Source organism: Podarcis filfolensis (genome assembly GCF_964270895.1).
Source record: "Podarcis filfolensis genome assembly, chromosome: 10".
Classification (NCBI taxonomy): Eukaryota; Metazoa; Chordata; class Lepidosauria; order Squamata; family Lacertidae; genus Podarcis; species Podarcis filfolensis.
This window is the reverse complement of record NC_139612.1, coordinates 37906842-37934248: the sequence shown is the minus strand read 5'-3', so window position 1 is coordinate 37934248 and position 27407 is coordinate 37906842. Positions and strand designations below refer to the sequence as shown.

The 27407-nt window shown below is 42.4% G+C and overlaps 1 protein-coding gene and 1 long non-coding RNA gene across 4 annotated transcripts in view; one reads left to right on the top strand and one right to left on the bottom strand.

Annotated features, from left to right (window-relative positions):
* The window catches only part of MGAT4C (MGAT4 family member C), a 320040-nt gene that overhangs the window by 77150 nt on the left and 215483 nt on the right, over positions 1-27407 (top strand). For 2 of the 3 annotated variants that reach the window (XM_083573463.1, XM_083573464.1), the window contains exon 2: positions 5489-5584. In XM_083573463.1, coding sequence (XP_083429589.1) covers positions 5558-5584 — 27 coding nt within the window. In that variant the 5' untranslated portion in view covers positions 5489-5557. Of the gene's footprint in view, positions 1-5488; positions 5626-27407 lie in introns of those variants that run through there. The other variant, XM_083573467.1, reaches the window with a different exon arrangement.
* LOC310743329 lies at positions 542-10301 on the bottom strand. Its single transcript, XR_014538955.1, has 4 exons — positions 10243-10301; positions 8915-9144; positions 1294-1469; positions 542-659 (listed from the first exon to the last, which is right to left on the bottom strand). It is a non-coding gene; the product is annotated as an uncharacterized lncRNA (long non-coding RNA).

Here is a 27407-nt window from a genome sequence, read left to right as displayed (position 1 = left end):
ACTATTTCTGGGTTAGCGGAATCTGTAACCTGAAGCGTCTGTAACCCGAGCTACCACTGTACCAGGCTTGTACCCTGGAAAGGTCACTTTGGTGCAGCTAATGCAGTAAACAGAATGTGGGAGCCAGAAGTTACAAGTTACCAGTCTCTGCAGCTACAGCAAGTGCTCTGATTTTCCAGCAGTTTGACTTCACCCCACGAGGCACACTCCATTGTCTCTTGAGACAGATGGATGCCAACAATAAGTGCAAAAGCATTCTAACACTTGAATAAATAAATATGGGCTCAGAGTTACTTGTGCCTGAGTAGAAGAGTAGGAAATGTCAGGGGTGAGCTGCATTGATTTTTTTGCAAGAGGAATGAGTGAAAACATATTTCCTTTTAGACAAAGCACCTCCTACCTGCTCTTTCCAATATATCTATAAACTTACCAGCTGAATCTTCCCCTGTCGGATACATTTTCAGTTTATAGTATAAGGGTATAGTGCAGGTACGCAGGTGAGGATTTCACAGTAAACCAGAGAGATTTCTCCCTGCCAAAATTCATTACACCACCAGTTTGTTTATTTTATTCTTCCACTTGTGCAAGTTGTGAGGAGGCTTGTAAAAACAGTTGGAGCAGCTTTTGAGAACAGGAATGGTATTTAGCTTGACACTGTTCTGGAAGAAACAGATTTGTAGCTCAGAGGTGTTCCTGAATCAAGCATGGTCTTTGGAGGCTCATGTAGTCTCAGAGGCCGAGTGGCCATTCCCAGCTATGGCTGGGTCACCAGCTGTGGTCCCTGGACAGTGATGACTTGGCCACTGTACTCCATGCTGTGATGAGTTTCTTATTGGACTACTGCAATGTGCTCTGTGTGGGGCTACCTTTTTCTTTTTTGTATAATTTTTATTGAAGATTTAAACAAAACATATTATCTGGGACAGCTTCTCTAAATCAGGGATGTCCCTGGAAAATAGGGACACCTGGAGGGTCTGGTTTAGTATTTTGAAGGCCTAAATGACTTACGTCCAAAATGTTTGTAAGACTGCTTTCATTCCTACTAACCTTCTCAGATGTTATGATCTACTGAGGGGGCTCTCTTGATAGTTCCATGACCCTCAGACGTGTGCAACATGGCGGCCCAGAAGAGAGTTTTATCCGTGGCACCCCCTAAATTGTGGAGCACCCTCCCCACATAGATGTGTCTAGCTTTTCCTATGTGCTTTATTGTTCACCTTTCACCATATTATGAAGGCACACGTCTTTACATTGACCTTTGACAGCTACTGTATTTTGTTTTGTGAGACTCACCTCTTTTGCTGAATACTGTCCTGCTCCAAGTGAAATGAATTTTCTTGTTTCATAATTGTAATGGTTTTATCGGTTTTTATAACTGTGTATTATGTTGTTGTAATCCTCCCTGGCATCTTGTGGTGAAGAAATCATGCCAATTAATACCTCAGTCAAGAGTCGGCAGCAATCAATATCTGAATATGAACAAAGATGCATGCTCAACATTCATGTGTACAAACAATGAATTAACTCATAATCAAACTTGGTTAGAATTACAAGAATATTTCAGTTCACTAGAGAGACACCAAAGCTTTGTATTCATCTGGACATCAGATTCGTTCTTGAGACTGAACAGTTACAAGTTTGGGTTGCTTCACTAATAAAAAGCAGTGTTCCCGATCATGTGTAGAGAGCCTAATCAGGAGTTAGAGTTGGTGGCTGCTGGCATTATTCTTAATTCTTAATTCTTGTTATTAATATGCAGCAAATGACTGATCTTGCCTCAAAACTCCAAAAGCAAAAGAGTAGTTTCTTACTGCTCCTCAGGGTGCTTCTAACCCAGCAATACTTTCCTGCTTTGTCCATCCTTGTATTTACATCCCAAACTACCAAATGTCTTTGCTACTACCTATCTTGTGAAAGGAGAGAAAGAACAGTAACTGATTACCAAGGAATCTTTCACATTCCTGGGAAATTGTATCATGAACATTAAGAAAATGTACAATTTGAACCATTTATGCCAGAAGGAAGGAATCTAAATATCTGGCACAAATATAATTTGTTTTTCCTCATGATGCATTTCTGTTTGCTTAAAAATAAAAGTGTAACGTTTGTTTTCCTGGACATACATGATATTAAAAGCAATGAAAGAACTACAACTCTCTCTGAAATTATTATTTGCAATGCAAGGCTATTCAGATCCCAAACGTATTCACAATTTGAAGTCTCTTGGCAGTGTTGAGTATTTCTTCAGCACAGATGCATATGCATAATTAGTGACTTTTTCTCTCTCTTTTACATTGATGACATGAATATTTATTCAGTGGTTTTTGTTTTCTAAGTTGAGGAAATGTTGACTGGGCAATGTTAATAATTAGTCAATATGTCCATACATTTTTAAAACAGGTGGTTGGCAATCGGCCTCCAAATGGTCACTGATTTCATTAACAGTTGCATTATATATTATTTGTGCAGACTGAAGTGGAAATGTGGAGATGGGGGGCGGGAAGAGAAACCAAGAAACCAAAATTGCCATATTTGCCCAAGCCAGAGTCCCATGGACTGCAAGAAGATCAAACCTATCCATTCTGAAGGAAATCAGCCCTGAGTGCTCACTGGAAGGACAGATCGTGAAGCTGAAGCTCCAATACTTTGGCCACCTCATGAGAAGAGAAGACTCCTTGGAAAAGACCCTGATGTTGGGAAAGATTGAGGGTACAAGAAGAAGTGGACGACAGAGGACGAGATGGTTGGATAGTATTCTCGAAGCTACCAACATGAGTTTGATCAAACTGCGGGAGGCAGTGGAAGACAGAAATGCCTGGCGTGCTCTGGTCCATGGGGTCACGAAGAGTCGGACACGACTAAATGACTAAACAACAAGTTGCAAGCTACTGCATGCAAACATCTCACCACACCAAGCAATCTCCCTGATTGTGGAGAAAAGTGTAGTTTATTTTGGTTTATGGAATCTTCTGTGATAAAGTGGTGTGGTGAGTCATTTCTGCTCAGCAGCCTCCGCTAGTTGCCCTTGCAATCATCCTTGCAATCATCTAATGGCCATAATATCCATCTGTCTGTCTATCTAGCTAGGCTTGAACTTCACTGAGTTTCATACCAAGAGGTCACTGTCAAGCAATAAGAATGCTTTTCTTCTTCACATGCTTTAACAATCCTCAAGATTGGAGTCAGGTTTCCAGTGACAGCTGGGGACATGTCAACACTTGCAGCATGGCAGATGGTTGGATTGTGTGTCAAGCAAACCTTCAGCAAATGCTTATGGCATCCACAAAGTCTCTCCCCCACCCCTATGCATACAGCATATAGAAGGGTAGAAAGAACTGTATGAGGGTGAAAGTGACAAAGCACATAATGAAATTATTGCTATTTTATGTGACTATAAATGCAGACGTTGTTCTTGCCTTGTGAAAAAGCTTTAATTTTCATGATTACTTCGATTAGCAGCATTCACAACTAAGTACCTGAATTAAGCAGCTATAAAAGGTTCCATAATGAAGCAGGAGGGCAAACAACAATTATTGAGTCAAGCCATTTTGCTGCTCAATGCTGCCTAGTTCCCCACGCTTTAACATAACTGGAGGTGTGGTCATTTTCCTATACTGATGGACAAGATGCCCGTTGTGAGTTGTGTCACACTGTCAGTGCTAACTTTATTCTATTAGCCAATTTCACTTCCTTCACTAAAATTCATAGTGATGTTACTGAATATTTCAAGAAAGTGCCGGATTGACAACGCAGGAGTATCAGGAGCTGGAGTCAGGAGTAAGTCATCAATAAAACACTCAGTGTCAGTGACGTTAACTCTTTATTCAAAGAAACCCAAACAGTGCAGGCCTAGTGATCACAGCAACTCTTCCCAGTATGTCTTGCCCCAATGAAGCAGTTCAGTTGCAAGGACTGAAGTTCCCTCCCCTCTTCCTACTGCTTTCTAAGGCTCCTCCCCCAGTTCCTTCAGGGATGTGTGCTCGTGTACTACCTGTACTCGTTGTATACATATGACTGCATTTCACCTGATCCATCCACCACAGTTATTACATTTGCAGATGATATCACCATAATCGTTCTAATACAGGTGGAGATGAATCAGCATATAGGGAGGAGATTCAAAAAGTCTCCACATAGCGCCTAGAGAACAACTTGAACCTAAACATCAGCAAGACAAAGGAGATGGTGTTGGACTTTCGGAGGTAGAGAGAGGAACTAGCCCCGTTGTATATCAGGAGTGTGTGTGGAGAGAGTTTCTTCCTTTAAATTTCTGGGAGTTTACCTTAGTGAAGACCTCACTTGGAAAATCAATACAACCCAGGTGGTTAGGAAGGCACAACAGAGACTCCATTTCCTCAAGGCCTTGCGAAAGAATAATGTCAAACAACAATTGATGATCTCCTTCTACAGGGCCACAATAGAAAGTGTCCTTTCGCACTGTATAACAGTGTGGTATGCTGGTTTGACAGCCATGGACAGGAAGTCCCTACAGAGGGTGGCAAATACAGCACATGACATCATGGGCTGTCCTCAGAGTTCGCTAGATGACATTGTAGGAGACTGCTGCCTCAGGAGAGCGAGGAAAATTCTTAGGGACGACTCACACCCTGGCCAGCACTTCTTTAATCTCCTACCTTTGGGCAGGAGATACAGAAGTATAGTCAGCTACACCAACAGGATAAAGAACCGTTTTTATCCGTGGGCTATTGGGCTGCTGAATGGAAAAAAAATAGTGGTGTAATTGACTTCTGATAAGCACACAGAGTGTGAAGAAGACTGAGTGTATGTGGGGGGGGGTCGTTTAATTTCACTGCACACAGGTGGTGTAGTGACAATAAAGGTTTATTTATTATGTTTATTATTATTATTATTCACCAGCAGCCTAAGGCTCCTTTGTCTTGTCTCTCTTTGTTCTGTCCTTTTTATTTATCTCTGTGTTCTGGGAGACCAGGGGGGATGGGAGCTGGTCACAGCAGGAGAGGGGGATTCCTTGGTGTCTTCAACAGCCTTCTTCTATTCAGCCCCTTGATCCCCCTATTCTGCCTCTGACTGAGAACTGTGCTCCTCCACAGTCTCTTCCTGCTCCCTAAACCCTGTTGCGCTTCAGCTTCTGACACATCCTCCTCCCAATCTTCTGCCTCTGACCACTCATTGTAGTCCCACAACCAATCCACCGGCTCTGAGCCTTCTTCCCCTGGGGGTTCCCTTGGGAGTTCCTAAGCTGGTGCCTTTCATCACTTTGCTGCATCCATCTCTGCTTAATGATAGGGCTGGCCCAGCTGCTCTAGAGGGTTGGAGGATGTTGTGAAACAACGTGGGCGTTTGCTTGGCTAAAAATGGTCCCCACCCTACTTTCATTCATGAATGTCTGCAGTGAACTCATATTGATCGTAGAAGGGCAGTGTTGGATCCAACTCATAATAAATGAAATAGTACTAGTGGTAATAAGTTGAAGAGGTATATATTATGATTTTTTCTTTCTCTCCAGACTTCAAGAAAACCGTGGAGGCTTGGAATCCTAAATGCAATACTGGTATGGAGTTTCAGCTCTACCACCATGGTTGAAAACAGCAAGAGCAAAAAAGTAAGATATTAAATAAACACCAGCCAACACGAACAATTAGGGTATGTTATGATAATTAAATGAAATAACAGTAAACTAAAGTATTAAAAAAGTGACATATTCTGAAAACTAAATGCATGTGGTCAAGGAGTATGGTAGCTTTGAAAAAAATATTATAGGCAAGTACACACATTTTTTCATCTTTGGGAAATTATTTGTCAGATGGGTGGAAAGATAATGAAGTTATCCAACTGATTCCTTGTGACCTGAGCAGCAAAGTGGAAAAGTTGATGATGATGCAGTCATATGATGGAAAGAGATCTGAAATATGGTTGTGAAGAGTGTATAATGCCTAATGGTTGTAAGGAACTGTTTGAAGCAACAAATAAAACTGAAGAAAAGGATACATGGAATAGTTAGTTTTGGGAGCTGGGCACTTGAGCATCTGAATCAGAGTCTGTAATGCAAGCTAGCCAATGTGCTGTCCTTCAGGTGTTGGTGGAAAACTCTCATCATCCCTTGCTGACTCCCATCATCATGCTGACTGGAGCTAATGGGAACCACAGTATGGCATTTCATGTTAGCGACTCCTACTATTTTCTTTTCTGAGTTTAAATTGGTTGATTGACGAAATTCTTCTTCCCTCCAAGAGCACAAGGAATTCTGTGCACTTACAAGGGGATTTTCATAGCACATAATGGATACCCATGAATTCACTCATATAATTTGACTGAGCTGATTGAAACCAAACTATTATAAATGCAACTTTATTGCATTTCTTTGCTGCATTTATGACCCAATAATAATAAATCATAACATAATAATAAAGGGAATCCTAATTGGAATACATCAGTTCTCTCTCTAAATGGGAACTGGTTGACCCACACTCAGATTATAGAAGTTGTTTGAAGGTGTCACAACTACATTTGGATTTTTAAAATTATTGCACTTTTGTAACACTGTTGAAAAACTCCTAAATCTCCAATTAAATGGGCTTATGGCAGAAAATCAGCTTCTTATCTGAGTTCTAATATATCATTGCTAGTAAAAAATATTGATACCTGTAACTATGTAACACTGTAGTCTCAAGAGAGAAATATATGCAAAATTAAAATGTGCAACATATTTTATTTGATTTACTATGAATTCTCCCATGTATTTCCAGGTGGCAAAAACTGGCATTCTTGAGGTTTTCCAAGAATAAACCCTTTATGTCTGATTAAAATGCAGATGAGCTTCATAAACCACAGTAATTTGAAGGGACTGATTTACTGATGCAGTCGCCTTCCATCTGCTTCAGGTGTGAAACTGGAAAGAATTTGTTACGATAAACTAAAATTAATTTGGATTTAGAATCCATTTCCTTAAGATGAACATTTTACACTGAACATTCCACTAACCCTAAACTTATGGTTCTGCTAGCGCTATAGTTAGAGGTTTTGTAATGTGCCTTTCATATTGTTACCATGTTCATGGTGGGATCTTGATGCATCATCATATTACATATTCTGGATCAATTAATCCAGAGATATAGAATCTGAGACCCTCCCGATGTTGTCTGAGATGCCCATCAACTCCAACTGGCATGGCCAGTTGAGCAGGGATGATGGGAACTGAAGTCCAAGAACATCTGCAGGCCCACAGGTTCCTCATTCCTAATCTAATCCATCTCTTCTAAGTGGATCATGAGTTGGACCTTCCAATATGGGAGAGAGGTGCAAGATAGCAGCAGTTCTAAATCAACCACTCAATCAGAAGAGCAGGTAGTGTTGGACCAGAGCAACAGCGTGGGACCTTGAACAGCTCCAAGCTGACAAGGTCTGGAGCCCAAGTGAACCTTTTTATAGATCATCCCCAACCTTGACTATGATCGTTTATTGCAGTTATTAGTCTTTTTTCTAATAAAACGTAACCCAAAGCAACTTACAAAATACTGCAAAGATTAAAACCAGTATAAAACCAAAACAAAATGAAAAAAAAAATTACATCTAACACAGTCCACCCACTGAAAAGAGACCACAAATACCTAAAGCTCTCCAAATTAAATGATGAAAGCCTCAGTAGAAAGAAATGTTTTTGCCTGACACCTAAACGAAGATAGTGATGATTCCAGATGTGCCTCCTTGAGGAGATAATTCCATAAGTGGGGAGCCACCATTGAAAAGGCCTCAATGTCATCACTCCTTCCATGGGGGCTTGCAGAGAAGGGCCTGAGGTGATGAATGGGCTTAGTTTATGTGGGGAGAGATGGTTCTTGGGGTATATTGACTGCCTACTCTGTGATGGATAAAGATGTTTGAAGAATAATCTTTGTGTCTAGAGACCATTGCACTACATAGTTTTGCCTAAATTGGTGCATTGTTGTTATGATATGGTGTATCATAGAACAGAGCTATGAATCAGGAAGTTCCTGGTTCATATATTGCCTCTCTCATGAACTCCCTAAGGCCATATTCATACCATACATTTAAAGCACTATACCACTTGAAACAGTCATGGCTTCTCCCAAATAATTCTAGGAACTGTTGTTTGTTAAGGGTGCCTTGTCATGGAGATGCTGGTATTTCTAGTGGTGAATTTGCTTCATGCAAGAGGGTTCTGTTAGCATAAATTGGGGCACCACATTTTAGCCAGTGATTCTCAGGAATGGCTGAGAAGACAAAGGGTTTAAGTGAGGAAGTATGGCAGCAACAATTTGAGGCCAAAGTTTTATGAGTGAAAGCAATTTCTGAAAAGGCAAAGCCAGCACTGGATACAACCGTAATAAGGACATAAATAAAATAAATGGGGGGAATAGTCAGTGTCTCATTGAGGATCACTTAAAATGACCAAGTTGAACAGCTTTGCTGAGGCAAAATTACTAGTAGGCAGAGATAAAAAAGAAGATTGCAGGAGTCAAGGGGATCAGTGAGTGTATTTTTTTAAAAGTCTTGGAACTTGTGTATAGAGCAAAGGTAAAAGTAAAGCAGTTTGAAAACATACCATTCACTCCTGCTTTATGTATGCAAGTTGGATTGATGAACATAAAAGGCCAATTTCCCACTTAAATAAGTAGCAGAATAGTCATTTTGTAATTTCCCCTTTTGAGGTAGAGAAGCATGAGAGAAATCTTCCTGTTTCACCTATCGCTTTGAAAGTAAAGCATTCAGTTCGTTCCACGTAAAGCTAAACAGAGCTGGCTTTGAAAGCGGGTGTGGGATTAGCAGAGATGTTGACGTTGAGAAATTAAGTTCAGTTACTCAACGGCAGGGAACTTTGCTCAATGAAGGGAGAAAAAAGCACTGCTCAGCTTGCAAACAGCCATATTACCTTTTCAAATGGGTGGCTGCCAGCAATAGCTTTCTTTATTACCTTTCTTATTGAGGAAAGCCATTGAATATTTCATTCACTCTCTCTTCTGTTGATGTTTTGATAGCTTGAATGCTGCTGTATGGCGAACTCATTTCCTGGAAATGTATATTTGTAACAAAGGTCTGATAGGTACATAATCCACTGGGTTCTTCATTCTTTCCTCTCAAGAGTTTCTCATTGCTTTGCTTAAGGTTATAACTTGAGCTCAGATTGCTGCTGTTGGCATCCATCTGTCTCAAGAGAAAATGAAGTGCATCTGTGGGGATGAAGTCAAGCCGTGTAGAGTCCTCTCTGGGGCGCAAGTCTGGGCAATGTATATGGAGGTCCTGGGCTGCCCAGATGGCAAGAACCCCCTCTCGGCCTCACTGATGTGATCCAAAGGAAAGCAGAGCAATACATTTGGCACCATGTTGGCTGCAGGAGTTGCCAGAAGGAGGTGCAAGGGACCATCCACTGTGGATTCTACTCTGGATTTGTGTAGGGTTTACTCTTTAACCTTTTCTTCTCCCAAAGATGTCCCACAAGGCAGCTCAGGAATATAGCAGAATATATACAAAGACATTTTCTTGCAGGCAGTTATTCATAAATACACAAAATGATTTCTTGTTGGTATATATGTTTGAATAAAGGCAATAATATGACCAATAGTAGGGAAAGAGAAGAATTAAGAAATGGTAAAATTAGTGGTATAAAACTGATGGGGAAGCAAATAAGAACTCTTGATTATTTCTTTTGTTCTTTCATATTATAGTAAATGCTAGAAATGCTAGATATCCTTTTATTTGTATCTGTGGTTTTCTTTCAAAGAAAAATCCAAATCACCCTTAGATTCAAAGAATGGATGCAGCTGAAATTGTATCTCCTGATGCCAAAAAAAGAATTTGATAAGATTTCTCAAAAATTTATTTTTGTTATCGGGGGTAGGATATTTCTTTCTTTGTTATCGGGGGTAGGATATCAGGATAATCATAAGAATAATAAACAAATGTTTAAACCTCTTCCTAACATAAAGCCATTGAAGTGATTTACATATTAAACAGAATAAAACATAGAAGAGCAAGCTCTAAGGTTGATTAAAACCAATTTAACAAACTCTAAAATGATAAAATCATCCATACAAATTCTAAATACTACAAAACAATTTCATCAGATGTAAAATGGGTAAAAGTACCCATTGCTGGAGAGTATATAATCAGGAAACAGCTATTGCCTTCCTGTCCCGCTTGTTGGCTTTGATGGTGGGAAGTAGGATGCTTGATCCCATGTACCATTTGAACTCTTCTTAAGTTCTTATCCTTCATATGAGGTTTTAAAGGCTAGCTTCTTACCTCAGATCTTTGGTAATTTCTAAACAGTAAGTTACGATGGGTCACATTTCTGCACATGTTGTGCTCTTGCATCATGTGTACACTGCCCAAGCGGATGACTGATGTTGTAGCTTTGTTCATCACCTGTTTGAATGGATGAAAGCTAAGCATTCCACTCCCTGTGTCCCAACAGATGACAAGTACTGTCAATCAATGAAGCAATTGTGTCTTCAGTGGAAGAGAACACTGTGTGTAGCAGCCGGCACAGAATTCTCTGTTGACTAAGAGGATCAGCACCATAGATTTCAGTGCCATTACCAGAGTAAACTATTATTTATGAGCTTAAGCTGAGGCATTATTTAAAAGGTGCAGTTATCTGTAAGTACTGTATATTTAGTCATTATCCTTGAGAAAATAATTGGATGGAATTTGCAGCTGTACATTCAGTACACAATTAGCCACAAGATTAATCAAAAGAACACCTATTGTCTAAGTGTGTATTAAGAGATAAATCTTGTTGACATGCAGACTCTTACACAAAGTGATACATGAAGGATTAAAGGTTCTGTGCATTGGATTTTAAATGGTAACACAACCAATTCCTGTTGGAGGAGAGAAGCATGCATTTATTTAACAACTATGTCACCACAAACTTTTTTTCAAATGCCATTTACAAAAAATAAACAGGGGAACTACTTGCGTGGACAGGCGGAGTCCCCAGATCCCGTGCGGTCCCCCCGTCATGTGGAATAACGACTCAAGACAACGTGCTATGGGATTAAATTGGCCACAACTTTATTAAATTTCAAATGTGGGTAGACCTTGGCTCAGGCATTGGGCGTTCTCCCTCCCCAGTCCCCAGCCAGGGACCTAGGGAGCATCAGGGTTATCCAGTGTGTGTGGGGGGGATGGGCCGGCTCTGGAGAACATATGTTCAAGCAGAGATAGCCGCCCCCGTAACGCCGCCGCCGCAGGGGAGAGCAATGACGACCTTTCGGCGTACGGTCAAAGCCTCCCTTCAGAAAACCCCTTTAACGGGGAACCCTGGTATCGCCGCCGCAAAGAGGAAGATGGACAAAAGGATTCCGCCCAAGGCCTGATACCGCCACCCGAGACCGCAAAGATTGCGGTCTCGCCGCCAAGACTACCTACATCTGAAAAACGCCTTTGCCATCCTCCAACCAGTCAATCAGGCCATGCCTGATGTCGCTCAGCCAACGCTCGTTACCAAGGTCCGATAGGTGCACGCCATCGGGCCGAAATAGCTCTGGAGCCAAGTGAGGATTCCCAGGTAAGATCCTCCCTCTATTGTGTGGGCAGGTAATCCCTCCCCTACCTGGCCTGGTCTCCTTGGCAACGCTTCCCCCAGGTGGGATTGGACGACTGACTGAGGTAGGCGGAGACCTCCAGGCATCCCACCTGAGGGAAGGCAAAGCCAAGCCTATGTTGTTGGAGCCGCTCCAGATCTAGGGGCTGCACGCGTCCACGCAAAGGGCGCCCCCAGTTTTAAGCGGGGAGCGGTCATTATGGACCAAATTGGAGTGATGTAGAATTCATCTCTCTGCAGAATTCAGTCCGCTTTCTTAAAGTGTTAAGATTTTCCTCCCACAAAGTCTGTCATCTTCACTGGAGCATAGGATCCAATGAAAATATTAAGGCTTTTTTTTAAACATGTTGGTCTATGGAGGCAGGGAAAGTTGACATATGAGACCCAAAAGAATATTCTAAAATATAAGTTTTATCCCACAGATATTTTAGCAACCTATTACCCACTATCTGCGCAAAAAGCTGATATGCAATCCAAGTTGCGGGGTACCTCTTGCGGGAGCAGAATCTATAGTTTAACTATACGCTATGCAAAGAATAACTTTATTTTGTCTCTCTGAATCTTCCATCAATCAGCTTCATTGTATATCCATGAATTCTAGTGTTCCAGAGTTCTGGTGTAAAATTCAACCCTGTTATAATTAAGGACTTAGAACTTATATTTTATCAGGAGACTCTAACTGAAATTAACGGGACTCAGAAATATTTATCATTTGGCTGGATTACATCAAATTATTTTAGAAACTCAGAATTTAAGCTGTTTTTTGCACAGGTCAGTTTCCTAACTTTAAATTATGTACTTATCTAAATCCTTCTTGTGCCATTTGTTATGCAAGTGGGCAATTTAATTAAGGAGCCGGTGTGTTGAAATGGTTGGAGTGCTGAACCTTGGGCCAATAAGTATCTGTCAGCCTACACTGCCTCACAGGGTTGTTGTGAGGAGAAAATAAAGAGGGGAAGAAGCCACCCTAAGCTCTTTGGAAGAAAGAGGGAATATAAATGTAATTAATAAATACATTTATACAGATGTGAGATACAATAACAAATTCACCATAACTTTTGCGTGAGATAGTCCTGTCTTGCTTATATAACTATTGAAAGAATACTACAGACTCTATAGTCTGGATTCATGGGTTAACTTCACAGGAAGGGAAGTTAAGTGTTGATCAAAAACAAGGAACGGAGTAATTTAGAACTACTATAAAGCACGGGTGGCGCTGTGGGTTAAACCACAGAGCCTAGGGCTTGCTGATCAGAAGGTCGGTGGTTTGAATCTCTGCAACAGGGTAAACTCCCCTTGCTCGGTCCCAGCTCCTGCCAACCTAGCAGTTCAAAAGCACCTCAAAGTGCAAATAGATAAATAGGTACAGCTGTGGCAGGAAGGTAAACGGCGTTTCCGTGTGCTGCTCTGGTTCTCCAGAAGTGGCTTAGTCATGCTGGCCACATGACCCGGAAGCTGTATGCCAGCTTCCTCGGCCAATAAAGTGAGATGAGCGCCACAACCCCAGAGTCTGTGACTGGACCTAATGGTCAGGGGTCCCTTTACCTTTATAAAGCACTATCCCATACATTTCTGCTCAGAGGTAAGTCCCATTGAGTTTGGTTGGGGTTACTCCCAGTTATATGGGTACAGGATTGTAGCCTTAGTAATTTGGAACTACCAGAATAGGAATGAGAAACCTGCACTTCTCCAGATATTGTTGGTCTACAACTCCCAATATCCCTAGCCATTTGCCATGCTGGTTGAAGTTGTGGAGGACTGCAACATCTGGAGGTCTACAGGTCTCCCAGCCTTGATTTAAAAGGAAGAATAATACCGAGACAGTGAATTGTTGTAACATTGTAAACACATTTGATAGCAGATATGAAATGAAAGCCCTTCTTGGGGGACAACTTTCCTGATACAATTTTTCTTTGCTTAGTCTAAGAAAGCACAAGATGCACTGCCTTATGCAAGAATGACGTAAAGAGTATTGCCCTGTAGAATGTTTGCATTCATACTCAAAGCATGTCAGACTTAACAAAGGAAGCTGTTTTCCTAACACACAGCAAGTAATGTAGCAATTCAATAGCATAGAAATAGTTGGGATATAAGTGTTTTGACCATGTACATTCAAGAGCAAGTAGAATACATTCTCTTCTATAATGGGGATCACAGAGGTTACAACTTTACTAAGGCAGCATTAAAGTGATCTAGTTAATACATTTTGTTTCTTGAGGCCTTTAATACTAAGATATCTTTTATTTGAGAGCTGAAATGGCTAGAGCATGGTGAAATGAGAGTTGATGCATTTCAAGGTCAATATCAGTAGGAAATCTAGCGCTCTCAAGTGAGTCATGCACATTTTGGGGTGAGAGAGGTACAATGCTTCTTTTTTCTTTTAGACAAACAGGAATATTTTTCTTATACTCAGGGTTGACTCACAACAAATGATTGATATCCTCCAACTCAGGAAAATCTCATTATTCAAAAGTCTCTTTCACAAATATGGATGCTAGCTACTTTGGATGTGATATGGGCTTATGAAAGGACAGGTCACACCTGAAGCACTTTGCAAGCTTTGGACATGGTGCAAAATGCTCTTTAAAGGCAAAAAAAAAAAAAAAAACTGATACAAAGAGAATCAGGGAGATTGTTTCATATGCATTTTCTCCATATCCCTTTTCAACTCATTGTGTGGTTGTAGTCAACAAATGATTACCTCTCTGTGTAGTTAGATGACACATATGAAAGTCAAGGAAGGGGTAAGCACTGGTGGAAGAAGAGGAGTGCAGGGGGAGCGTATCACCCCCAGCAGTGCGATCTTGGTGGGGTGCCATCGCGGCTGCCCCCCTGCCTGCACTGGGTGCCCCACCCCCACAGGTGGCATGCCACGCCCGTGGGATGCATTCAAGCCCCGTCCCCACCTTCTCTCCACACACACACACCCTGGTGTCGGAGCATGAAGCTCCGCCACAGACGGTAAGATTTGGATACAAGCCAGGACACTCAGAGCAGCAAGCTAGAAATTGCAACAGCAACAGCTGGCTTTTAATTGTTCTGTAGCTACAGGGTTATTCTAGCTCCAACCCCTGTTACAGAAGCTGTTGGCCCTTTGGGGGCTTGGAAGCCTTCTACTCTTTTTGCCTGTTGGATTGTAACAGCATGGTGCCTTCCCACACCAAGGAGGTTTCCAAGGTGCAGGGTCAGCGTTGCCATCTTGAGCAAAGCAAATGATGAGGATGTAAGCTCTTGGGGTCTCCTTCCTGTGGGAGTCTCCAACAAGGCAGGCATTTCTGGGGCTATCTCCACACATGGCTGCTACCCCACAGTCTTCCCCATCCTCTGACATCAGAGTTCAAGTCTGGTCTTGTCCTTGACTTCCATTGGGCATGCCTAATTTTTTTTTTCTGTGTTCAGGTGACTATGCCACGGAACACAGGACCTAGACTCAGGCACTTTTGCATCAGAAGAGTAGCCCTGAGACATCAAACAAAAACCCTCTCCTTCGACCAACTTGGGAAACAGCCACTAAGGCAAATATTTCTTACCCAGTGCCAGGGTAAGGCTCTTGAGCACTTGCAGTTACAAAACTTGGCAGACAGACAGGCAATTAGGGGTGAACTCAGGGGGTTATTTCCATGTAGAGATCCCATTGACGTTCATCCAATCCCAGCTTGGAAATGAACTTTGTAGCCTCAAAGGTGAGTGAGTGAAGCCCTCGCACACTTATCCAGCTCAGATAAAAATTTGATCAAAATTGCTATTTTCCACTCACAGAAGAGTAACTCCCAGCCCCAAAACACACTCCCATTTCCATCCCCTTTTAATAAGTGTATCAGCATGGGCTATGAATGCATTTGAGGGGCTACAAGTGCCCCTCTAATATCTCCCATTCCACCCCCCTGAAAAAACCCAGTTATTTCCTGAGTGAAATTGAGGTGAGCTTTAGGAAACTCAAGGTATCTCTAGACCTGTGCCAGAAGTAGAGTTCATGTCCACCTTCCACCTCACTCCCACGATTCTTCCCCAGGTACTCAGCCTTTCAGCTTCCTGCCTTCATTTTACTGCTCCATCCTCAGAAGTAACAGGAAACCTACCAACTTCATCAGAGCGGACCCCTCAGAAATAGGGCAATTGAGAGCTGATATTCTGCAGTGAAACACAACCTTAAATGTGGTGGTATAGTACCCTTCAGTATCAGTGTTGGGACAACACTCTAGGTTACAGGAACTCTGGTTTAAACACCACCCACATGATACATTTAAAGCACATGGCTTCTCTCAAGGAATCCTGAAAACTGTAATGTGTTAAAAGTTTAGAGAATTGTGACTCTGTGACAGGTAAACTGGTGTAGTTGTGACATTTATCTTTCTTTTAGCTGCCAAAGTTAAGTATTTCACATTTTGATATAGGATTAACACTCCCCACTTCTCGTTATTGGCTGCTTGCCATGTTCTGCAACCCATCTTTGTTCAGGACTTCAGGTACTCAGTAGCATTCCTGCAGCGAGTTGGCAGTAGCTCCTATGCAGGCTTCACTCGCAAACAGGGAAAGATGCTGTATTGTAATGTTGGGCATAATTCAGTCAAAGTGAGGCAGTCATTAAGTCCCAAGAGACTGCAGCAAGTGCTTGAATCTTTCCCACTGAAATCAGTTAAACTCTCAAGTGCTTATACTGTAACCATTCAGCCTTTTCATCTATCCCAGGATTGTTTCAAACAACTATTAAGAAAGTCCGCCTCGATGGCTTGGGGCGGAGGAGGGGGGGAGAGAGGGGGGGGAGGTAGAATTGTGTGTGAAATGGAGTAAACAAAATTTATCCCAAACTATGCATCCACTTTGCTAAGGTTTAATGATGCAGGGAGAATTTGTTTTTCAACATGTAAATTGAGCTTTCCTAAAGGAAAGGCATTTGTTCATTTTTTGTATGATGTATAGCACAATGCATTGTGTGTGTGTGTGTGTGTGTGTGTGTGTATTCTTCCCCTCCCTACTTCTGTTCCTCTTGCACAAAGCTTTGTTCTACTTTCTCTTTGTGTCTGTCATGGTTACTATCTCCCGACTGTATTTTTTTTATGTCTAGTGTCTGCTGTCATTAGAAGGATTTACTTGAATAAATCTTTACCTCCCTAATAAATCTGCAAATATGAAATTAACAAGAAGCAGGCTGGTTTTTCAGTCTCTCGTACATACTTGTAATTGTGCATGCAGCATCCATTATTCCTTACTGCAGTGACAAATCTATATGGTTGATAATTCATTATTTTCTGAGTTGGCTCCCTGTTCACTTATTCATCTCAGAGAAATATTTCTTTCTGCCTACTTAAATGCTCAGGAAAAAAAGAACTTCAAACTTCTGAGAATACAATATATGCCCTTGATGAGGGTGTCTCTGTGAAACAAGGTTTGAATTTTTAGGTATTATATTGATGGAAAATTGGAGATGGGGAAAAATAGAAAAGGCTGTTTGAAAAATGGTAACGCCTTCTACATTTCCATGGCAGTAAATTCCACTGAATTTCAGTGTCACTTGTAAAATCCAGCTAGATTAGGATTGTGGTTTGGGAGTCCAATGAGCTTTAGGTGCAGCAGTGTAAGGAAAGTCTTTCCCCACTTACAGATCTTATATCTAACCATGCTGGAACAACCCAAATTTTTGCTTATTAAAAGGCTCAGGGTGTGTCTTGCATACGGTATATGTTTAAAAAAGATCCAGTTTAAATAAGGTGAGACTCATTGGATCAGGTTGCAAGAAAAGCAATAGAGAGTGGGAAGGACTTTACAGAAGTATAACGAAGGAAACGCTAAACGACATATGCCATATTTATGGCAGAGTTTATTTGCATCTCCAGAGATTTTGAGAATGCTAGTTGGGACTCAGTAATTAAGGCTGACTTCTATTTTATATTTCTGACCTGGTATAAGGCAGTTTCCAATGTCCAGGGTGTCCAAAACACTCAGGGGCTGATGTGAAATTCAGACAACAATAGCAATATATTTATTGGCATCTCTGGAGCATTTGAGAGTGCCACGTGTGACTCATTAATTAGCAGTATGGCTTGAGACAAGCCTGTTGTTGTTGTTTAGTCGTTTAGTCGTGTCCGACTCTTCGTGACCCCATGGACCAGAGCACGCCAGGCACTCCTGTCCACTGCCTCCCGCAGTTTGGTCAAACTAATGCTGGTAGCTTCAAGAACACTGTCCAACCATCTCATCCTCTGTCATCCCCCTTTCCTTGTGCCCTCAATCTTTCCCAACATCAGGATCTTTTCCAGGGAGTCTTCTCGTCTCATGAGGTGGCCAAAGTATTGGAGCCTCAGCTTCACGATCTGTCCTTACAGTGAGCACTCAGGGCTGATTTCCTTCAGAATGGATAGGTTTGATCTTCTTGCAGTCCATGGGACTCTCAAGAGTCACCTACAGCACCATAATTCAAAAGCATCAATTCTTCGATGATCAGCCTTTTTTATGATCCAGCTCTCACTTCCATATATCACTACTGGGAAAACCATAGCTTTAACTATACAGACCTTTGTTGGCAAGGTGATGTCTCTGCTTTTTAAGATGCTTTCTAGGTTTGTCATCACTTTTCTCCCAAGAAGCAGGCGTCTTTTAATTTCGTGACTGCTGTCACCATCTGCAGTAATCATGGAGCCCAAGAAAGTAAAGTCTCTCACTGCCTCCATTTCTTCCCCTTCTATTTGCCAGGAGGTGATGGGCCCAGTGGCCATGATCTTCATTTTTTTGATGTTGAGCTTCAGACGATATTTTGCGCTCTCCTCTTTCACCCTCATTAATTCCTCCTCACTTTCTGCCATCAAGGTTGTGTCATCTGCATATCTGAGATTGTTGATATTTCTTCCGGCAATCTTAATTCTGACTTGGGATTCATCCAGCCTTGCCTTTCACATGATGAATTCTGTATATAAGTTAAATAAGCAGGGAGACAATATACAGCCTTGTCGTACTCCTTTCCCAATTTTGAACCAATCAGTTGTTCCATATCCAGTTCTAACTGTAGCTTCTTGTCCCACATAGAGATTTCTCAGGAGACAGATGAGGTGATCAGGCACTCCCATTTCTTTAAGAACTGGCCATAGTTTGCTGTGGTCGACACAGTCAAAGGCTTTTGCATAGTCAATGAAGCTGTACATTTGGCAAATACCCTAATTTGGACAGGAAAGAAAGAGTAGTAGCACACACTTTTTGTATGTGTGGTAGTACTTCAACTCTGGAACTCTCTCTAAGCCCAGTTGCCTTAATGGGTGTTTTTTGCACAATTCCTGAATTCTTTCCTTTTCTAATGGGCTTTTAGAGGTATTTGTTATCTTTTAGCTGGCTTTAGTGGATGTTTCCTGTAAATGTTCTTATTTGATATGATGTTTAATGTGAGGATAGTCATTAAAAGATTGGGCTGTAAGTGTATTAGAACAGGGATGAGGGGCCTATGAGCCTCCAAATGTTTCTGGATTCCAACTCTCATCATACCTGACCATTGGCCATGTTGTCTTGGGGTGAAAGCTGTTGGAGTCCAGCAACATATAGAAGCTCATAGGTCTGTCTTAAAGCATAGACATTTGTGACACTCTTTTCCAATCTTTCTCTCTTTCTCTAATGTTTATTGAGTTTCAGATCAAACACACAAAAAACATGCAAAATACAAACATAGTAGTGTATGCAGAATTCAAAAACATCAGTCAACCTGTCCCAGGCCCTTCTCCAAAGACCTTAGCATCACATCTAAGGCAGATCCATATTACTTGGCCAAAACAGGAAGAAACAGATTAAAGTAAAGAAAGTAAAGAATCCATACACCTACCAGGTCTAAACCAGTCAAACATATTTGTATTGGGTTTGAACTTACCGTATTTTTCGCCCTATAGGATGCACTTTTACCCCTCCAAAAATGAAGGGGAAATGTGTGTGCCTCCTATGGGGCGAATGCAGGCTTTTGCTGAAGCCTGGAGAGCGAGAGGGGTCGGTGCGCAACGACCCCTCTCGCTCTCCAAGCTTCAGGAAGCTCTGCGCAACCCTCGGGAGACCGGCGCCACTTCGCGCCCGCTTCCCGATGGCTGCGCAGAGCTGCCTGCAGTCCCGGGGGGAGCGCAGCTCTGCGCAGCCATCCGGAGCGGGGCGCCACTTCACGCCCGCCTCCTGATGGCTGCGCAGAGCTGCCTGCATTCCGAAGCCTGGGGAGACCTGCGCGACTTACCGCTGGCCTCCCTAGGCTTGCGGATAGCAGCCTGTTCTGGGGGCTGGTGTCGGGGTAAGCTCGGGCTTCCCCCGCGCCAGCCCCGTGCCTGGGGGGGGGGGATAATTTTTTTTCTTTATTTCCCCCCCCAAAAAAAAACCTAGGTGCGTCCTATGGGGCTATAGGGCCCTATAGGGCGAAAAATACGGTATTTATGACCACTTCTCTCTTTTTTTCTTTCAACCTTCTGGCTGGGGAAATGACAGATTACATAATGGCAAATTATCATCTTTCTTATACTTGTGGATGTTCCTTATATGAGGAAATGACATTTCAATCAGGACATTACCCACTTTACAATAAATACATATAACCCCCACCATTACCCCCCAATTTATTAAACACTTGCAATTTTCTCCCTCCAGCTCTCCATCTCCCTCCATCTGTCCCTGCAGATCCTTTAGTTCCGCTAGTATCTTCACTTTTGGCCCATCTTCTTCTGACAATTTCATGCAGACTCTCAGCTCCGTACAGTCTGGAACTTAGCATTATGCTGAAATCATGCACTATGGCAGTTAATGGACTACTCTGTAGAAAGGGAGTGCATGTGCAAAACACAGATCTGGGCAATGTAAGAAATGTTGGGACATTTTGTTAAATAATGATTGCACCTGCCAAAGTGACAGACTGCCAAACCCCCGAAGGACATTTACCGTGCTAATGGATCCAATATTATGCCTACTATCATGCCAGGACCTTCTGTTCTTTATTTCACAGAGTGTCCTACTTAACATAGCCTCAGTTTGAATTACTCAATAATATCCTCCTACATTCTAAATTTCAGCATTTATTACCAGCAGTGCATTATGCCTGTAATGCATTATTTGATGGTTAATAAACAAAAACATAATGTAGCTGCCTTATCTGATTTGTTCACAAAATAAAATTATACATCTGTGTAACTAATACTTTCTAATAAAAAGAACTTGCTTTGCACATCATCTTTCTTAAATGAATAATTTGATTTATTTAAATGGCATAAAAGACATTACTGCTGAGGTTAGGGGTGCTTATTCCCCAAAAAACCCTGTAGTAATCTAAAACAGTTTATTCACATAGGGTTTGTTTATGTATGTGTTTGCATTTCCTGATGCCTTATTAGTGACTCCAGTGGAAAGCTTCCAATGGATTAATTGCTTGATTTTCCACAAGTTCTTTATTTATCATCATTAACAGGCCTGTTGAAAGTGGGGTTTTTATGGTGTAATGTGTCATTTACAGAAAATTTCTCTCTGGCGCACTGACAAAAGGAGTATATTAGATGTTATGCTGTCTAATTACATGGCTTGATTCTAGCAATCATTTCCAATTTGTTGGTCTCAAGACACAGAAGGACACAAAGGCAGCCCACTGAAGACCAGGTCTTAAAACTCTTTCTAACGGTTATCTACTAAGGATAGGAAAAAATGGCAGGAAAGTTTCCCTTTGTAGCATTTCTTATAAGCGGAACCAAGCAGCACATATTGCTACTCTTTGATTGTGCCTAAAGCAAAATGCTAAAGCAACTGTGGAGGTTCCAGTTCAGAAAAGTCATTTGATAAGCTGAAGGAGATAAAAAAGAGTTTGAAAAGACTACAACATTTTTCTTGGAGTCCATGCATCCCGAAATAGAAATACAATGAAAATGCAGTACCACCCAGAAACTGAAACATTTAGGCATTGCTTTTTTGGGTGTGAAAAATGAGGTACTGGTCCTCATATATTGATACTATGGGTCAGTGGCATAGCGTGGGTTGCCGGTGCCCAGGGCAGAAAAGTCACCAATGCCAGCAGAGTGACTCCCCACCACCAGAGCCAAGCTACACCACCTGCCCACCTGTGCATGGGGGAGCCTGGCCAGCCAACACAGCCCTTGGTGGCTGAATCCTGCCAGATGCCTGCAGAGAGAAGCACCAGGCCAGACTGCATTGGGATTGTCCCTTCTCTACCTCCCTCCCTCCACACCTGCTTACCGTGGGCCTGGGTGACTCCCGCTGTCATTTGGGGTGTTTGGCACACTGAGCAATGAGCAAGTAAGTGCTGGCTGGCCAAAGTATAGCCTGGCCGAAGGGCAGCCCAATCTCAGGAGTGCACCCTCAGGAGTGTAAAGTAGGCAGACGGAGCCCTCTACCTGGTGTGCACAGAGCCTCTGCAGTTGCCGGCCTCTTCTGGAGATGCGGCAAAGCCAGGCTGGGCTCTGGTGCCTGGTGACCCCTGGGGGCAGGCAAGCAGGGAAGGATGAGGAGCCGGGGATGGAGGTTTTTTTTAACAGAGTTGGGTGGACATCCGCTAGTGATCATTTAGCTATGATTCCTGCATTTCAGGGGATAGACTATATAACCCCTTTGGTCCCTTCCAACGCTACAATTCTATGATTCTTTGGTAAAGGCCATGCACAAAATACTAAGGGACTTCAGACGATGTACCGTTACACATATGCCATCATGTGTAAGCACTTTGGGTTGTCTTGACATGGGGAGTAAATCACACAGGAGTGCTAGCTCGCCCTTAGGATTGTGGGTGCCCGCCACCGCAACATGGATGTGCAACATCACATGCCCACACCTGTATGTAGCACTTGTGACATGCAGGTGTGTGTGATGTCACACGTCCACGTTGCTTAGGTCAGCACCTCTTCTTCCTACTCCTCTCTGCAGCCTGCCAGTGAAGCACCCTTTTCTATGGGGAGGGAGGAGCTTGGACACAGAAGAGGTACCCCTCATAGATTCATAGAATTCTATGATTCTATGATTCTATGAGGGGTACCTCTTCTGTGTCCAAGCTCCTCCTCACAGAAAAGTATGCCTTGCTGGCTGGCTGTGGAGGGTGGAGCTGAACTATTTCTCTCTTGGAGGCAGTGCCACCAGCTGCTGGCTTTTCTCATTGACTTTGTGGGTGCCAGCCCCCACAATTATATTATTGTGGTTTCCCAAGCTCCCTGGAGTTGGCTCCTATGATATCATATGAACCTGCTCTAAGTGATGCTGGCTGTATTGGGACTAGGGACCCTTTAGAAATTCCAATACAAACTGACCTAATCCACACCTCTCAGAACAACAGTACAATTCTAACCATGTCTGCTCAGAAGTAAAACCTATTCCATGAGGCTGACTCTGAGATAAGTGTGATTTGCACTGGACTGCAGGGGGCATTGGATTAGGAAAAGGTGTCCCTCTCCTCAGTCCTGCCAAACTCAGTCTGTGTCATCCTGCAAAAAAGCCCCTAAACAGGTCATTCTGTGGGCAGAAAGGTGCCAAGCCAACTCCAATGATGTCATATACTTTGATAGGAAGTGTGATAAATATGTATTTAAATAATACTTAAATCAGAATTTTTTATCTGAAGTTCTTTTTAAAAAATAAATCTGCAGCTTACCACAGAAACAGGATGCAACAGATTTATGACTGCATGTGTGAAACTCAGGTGGTCCAGAAAATGCTAATTTATCTGTCTCCAATCATGACATAACTTGGAATGCACAACGCTGCATATTGTACATTATACATATTACCTGACAGAAATATGATAGTTATGGATCAATGTCAAAGTGTATCACAAGGAGAAACAAATTAATTTTTTAAAAAAGGAAGATTTGTGATAGCTCCATTGGTAGAGCACAAGACTCTTAATCTCAGGGCCGTGGGTTCGAGTCCCACTTTGGGCAAGAGATCCTTGCATTGCAGGGGGTTGAACCAAATGACTCTTGTAGTCTCTTCCAACTCTGCAATTCTATGGTTCTAAGATTCTATGATCTGGATAGAAAAGCAGGAAAAAAGAAATGAGAAAGGGGAGAAAACCACCAAGGTAATTATTCCTATCTGTATAACCAATGAAAATGTTTCCCAGAACTTGGATTATTGCTTGTTATACAAAAGTGACACAGACTGGAAGTCAAGTGGTTCATTCATCTATCCTTTCATGGACTTCTCACACAAATAAATGTGGTTGGGATCACTAGCCAAGAGTGCCTGTTTTGTAAAACAAATGCTTTCTGTCATTCATCCTGTTTTGAGAAAACGGATCAAAAGCTGTGCGGCCCATTTGTTCAAAAACCATTACGACTTTACTTATTAAATTGCTAATTCGTCTAACTAAACATCAGTCAGCGAGCTGTTTAACAAACAATTGGATCTGAAAAAAAATTATATACACAGCTCATAGATACATGTTGTTTCTGCAAATTAGTTCCCAATGAAAATGGATTGCTGAAGGGCCAAAATACCGACTATTTTATGGATTAAACCACATACCATGGCCCTATCTATATTTAGTCACATAGGCATGTGGGTATTCTGTCAAGTTTATTATCAGCTACTGCAGCACAAGCATTTAAGAGAACTGAAAGTTTTAAAGTGGATCAAGCAGTGATTAACCTGGTGAGGGTAGATGTATCCTTGACAAGCTGAGGACTCCCTTCTGCCAGTGGCCTGGATCTGAAAGTTTGGCAGAGCTCATCCTGCCATGAATGTCACTGCCTATATCCTAAGTGTCAGGGACTGGGCAGAGGAGGAATGGTGGAGAACGCAGCAGACTGACCCTTCCAGAGAAGAGGAAGACAGTTCAGAATTACAACAGAGGTTTGTGGGGGGTCACAGCTCAGAGGCAGATAAGGTGAAACATTGGGAAATAATGGGAGAGGAGGAGGAGAAAGAGGAAGCACCAGGGGGACAACAGCTGATGGATACAGTGTCTTTCAAAAGACTCCAGACCCCGCCCCCTCCCAGAAGCCAGAGAGCAAAGAACTCGAAGACAGAGGGCATGTAACAGCACCTGATGATGCTGATGACAAATGAGGAAGTGGGAGAGAAGAGGGGTGGAGAGTCACTCGGGACAATGCCATTGTCCAAGAGGCTGTGTTCCAAAGTCTGTCTCTGTAAATACCGAATAAAAATTGGATGGTAAGGAACTTTTCCTTGTCTTTGTACATTCCTGGACAACCGGCTGTGGGAGTTGCTTGCAACCGCCTGACACTAAGTAAGTGGGCCCCAACATCCCAAGGACAAACCCCAAGAGAAGCTGCATATTCAAAGAACTTCTGTGAGGTGGTACCTCGTGAGGGGTACCATCCTGGTGCAGTGAGAATGTGCTGTGCCAGCATGATCAGGCTTAAGGGCCCAAAATGTGTGCATGCCATGCAGCAGTCTATAGTCAGACACTGAGAATGCCCAAAGGTAGATTTATGAATCCAGAGGTGAATTTAGTGTAGTGTGACCAGTTCCTCCACATTGGGCGCCAAGCCTAGGTGGTGCCATGGTGCATCACAGCTATGGAATAATGAATAGAGCAGAATGGAATCTGTGAGGCGGGGGCACACCAAATTTTGTCCTCACACAAGGTGCTGCTGAAATTGGAAAGACCAAAGTTCACTCCTGATGAGCCACCTTCCCTGGAATGTCCCTATTTTCCCTGCAAGTGCCTCTGTTGTTGAAGTTGGGGAGGAGAATGAGCCAGCACTTGTCACAAGCGATGGTGGTGGTGGTAACTGTGCCTGCAAGAGAGGATCCCATGGCCTCTCCGTGGCTGTTTCTTCCAGCTTCTTCCCTTGGGCAGCTTGTAGTGACTGCTGGAGAGCAGGCAAGGAGGAGAGACTGAAGCCACCAAGGCTCAGCCTCATGTGATATGCTGGCTCTGAGGGGCAGACAGAGGGCAGAGCCACCCTGGGAGGGAAGAAAGGGGGAATAGAGCAGAGCACAAGGAGTCCCGATTATTATTATTATTATTTAATGTTTTGGCTGTCTGTGTCTGATCTTGTGCCTTTCTAACATTTATTTATATGTGTGGGTTTTTTTTTTCCTTTTTGTAAATCTACCAAAGAATAAAGTAAAATAAAGTCAGGATTCTCAGGAAAGTGGAAGGTGTGTGTGCTGTGTCCCGTTGGTGTAGTGGTGACAGAACTTGCCCTTCTTCTGATAGAAAATGCTCTGCAGATGGTGGGGGACAAACATGGGGGGTCAAGGAAGGTCAGTTGGGGGTGGGGGAGTGAGAAATGTCCCCATTTTCACCTGAGGAATGTTGGAAGGTATGCACAAGGAGAGAAAAGAGTGGGGAAGTTCCATTGCACAGCTAAAATTCCTTGTCCTAGCAGAACTGCTTAGATACTCGAAATAAAAATAAAAAATATAAAATTGTCCAGTAGCACCATAGAGACCAACAAAGTTTGTTTTGGGCATAAGCTCTCGTGTGCATGCACACTTCCAGAACAAACGTAGCTGGTCTCTAAGCTGCTACTGAATTTTTTTTTTTTTTTTTTTTTTGACTGTGTCGGACCAACTCAGCTACCTACCTGCTGTCCACAGTTCCAGCCAGGCTGCTGATGACTTACCTTCCATTTAGTTCAGTTTTATTTTGCGCTCTTACAATGGCAGATTTTAATAATCACCCATATATGATTTATGATGTTTGGTATAAAGGGAAAACTATGTATTCTTTCTTTGTGGCAATATTCAAATTGATACAGAAGAGAGAAAATACCCTTTAGTGCATAGAAGTTAATTTACCATCAAGCATTGCAACATAATTTATTTGGATTGGGAAAACAAATGCAGTATTATTGAACTGATAGCACTGGAAATGCACACATGCTGCTGTGTGTTTCTAGAAAACACACAATGGATTCAGCTGTCAGTGTGAAAAATTCAGCAGGATTATCTGTTTATGATGAGGAGCGCCTGCTTATGATTCCCACCATTAAATTCATGCCAAGGTTGTCATATATGGCAATCCATCCTTTTGATAGCACAGATTCATGCTTCGTATCACAGTGGCCAAGCCCCTAACTCCATAACCATCTGATAAACTGCAGTGTTGTGTCTTTCAAAAACTATACACATCAGAATTGTCTGATGCTGAACAAAATGAAGGGATTGTGAGCTCTGTGACCTTGGAAGCATTGAATGGCATTCTCTCCACTAAGAATGTACCATAGGCAAAGTTCACGTTATTTATTATTAGCTCATATTCTTAGTTTTCCACTGCCAGGTATGTGTACAGTGTCATCCACTGTATTCTCTTTGGTGAGGGACTGTTTATATCTTAGCCTACAGCTAAGTTAAAGGAAAAACCACTGGCCCACTGTGACCAATTTAAGAAACACATTGTGCTCACTTGGTGCTGGTAGTATTTGATGCCTCACTAAGGGGCATGGCAAGACTCTTTATGAAGGACTTTAACTGAGTTGGCTCTGGTTGATCTGGTTACATTAAATTCTTGGGTGAGACAGCTAGGGGATTTGGGATAGGGTGTCCCCAGTATGCGGGCAATACTCAACTTTATCTGTCCATTTAACAGTGAAGCTCCTGAACTGACATCTGAGGTCAGCTATAGAATGGGTGTAGGTGAGAAAGCTGAAGTTTAACTCAGATAAGACAATTGGTGTCGCTAGTTGAGAACCAGGTGATCTGCAGTCATGTAAACAGCATTTTGAGAATCAACATCAAGCTTCTCAAAACTTGGACAGACAAACTTGGGGGACTCCAAGACCAATCTGGCTCAGGGTCTGAGTCTGCTTATATGGCACCACATGGTACTCGTACCATGACACAAAAATGGATTGTTAACAATAGGGTTTGACAAAGCGTGGCTTGTGTGATACTTTGGTGCTTAAAATGCTGAGTACTTTTGTACACAACAGCACTGGGACCTTCCCCC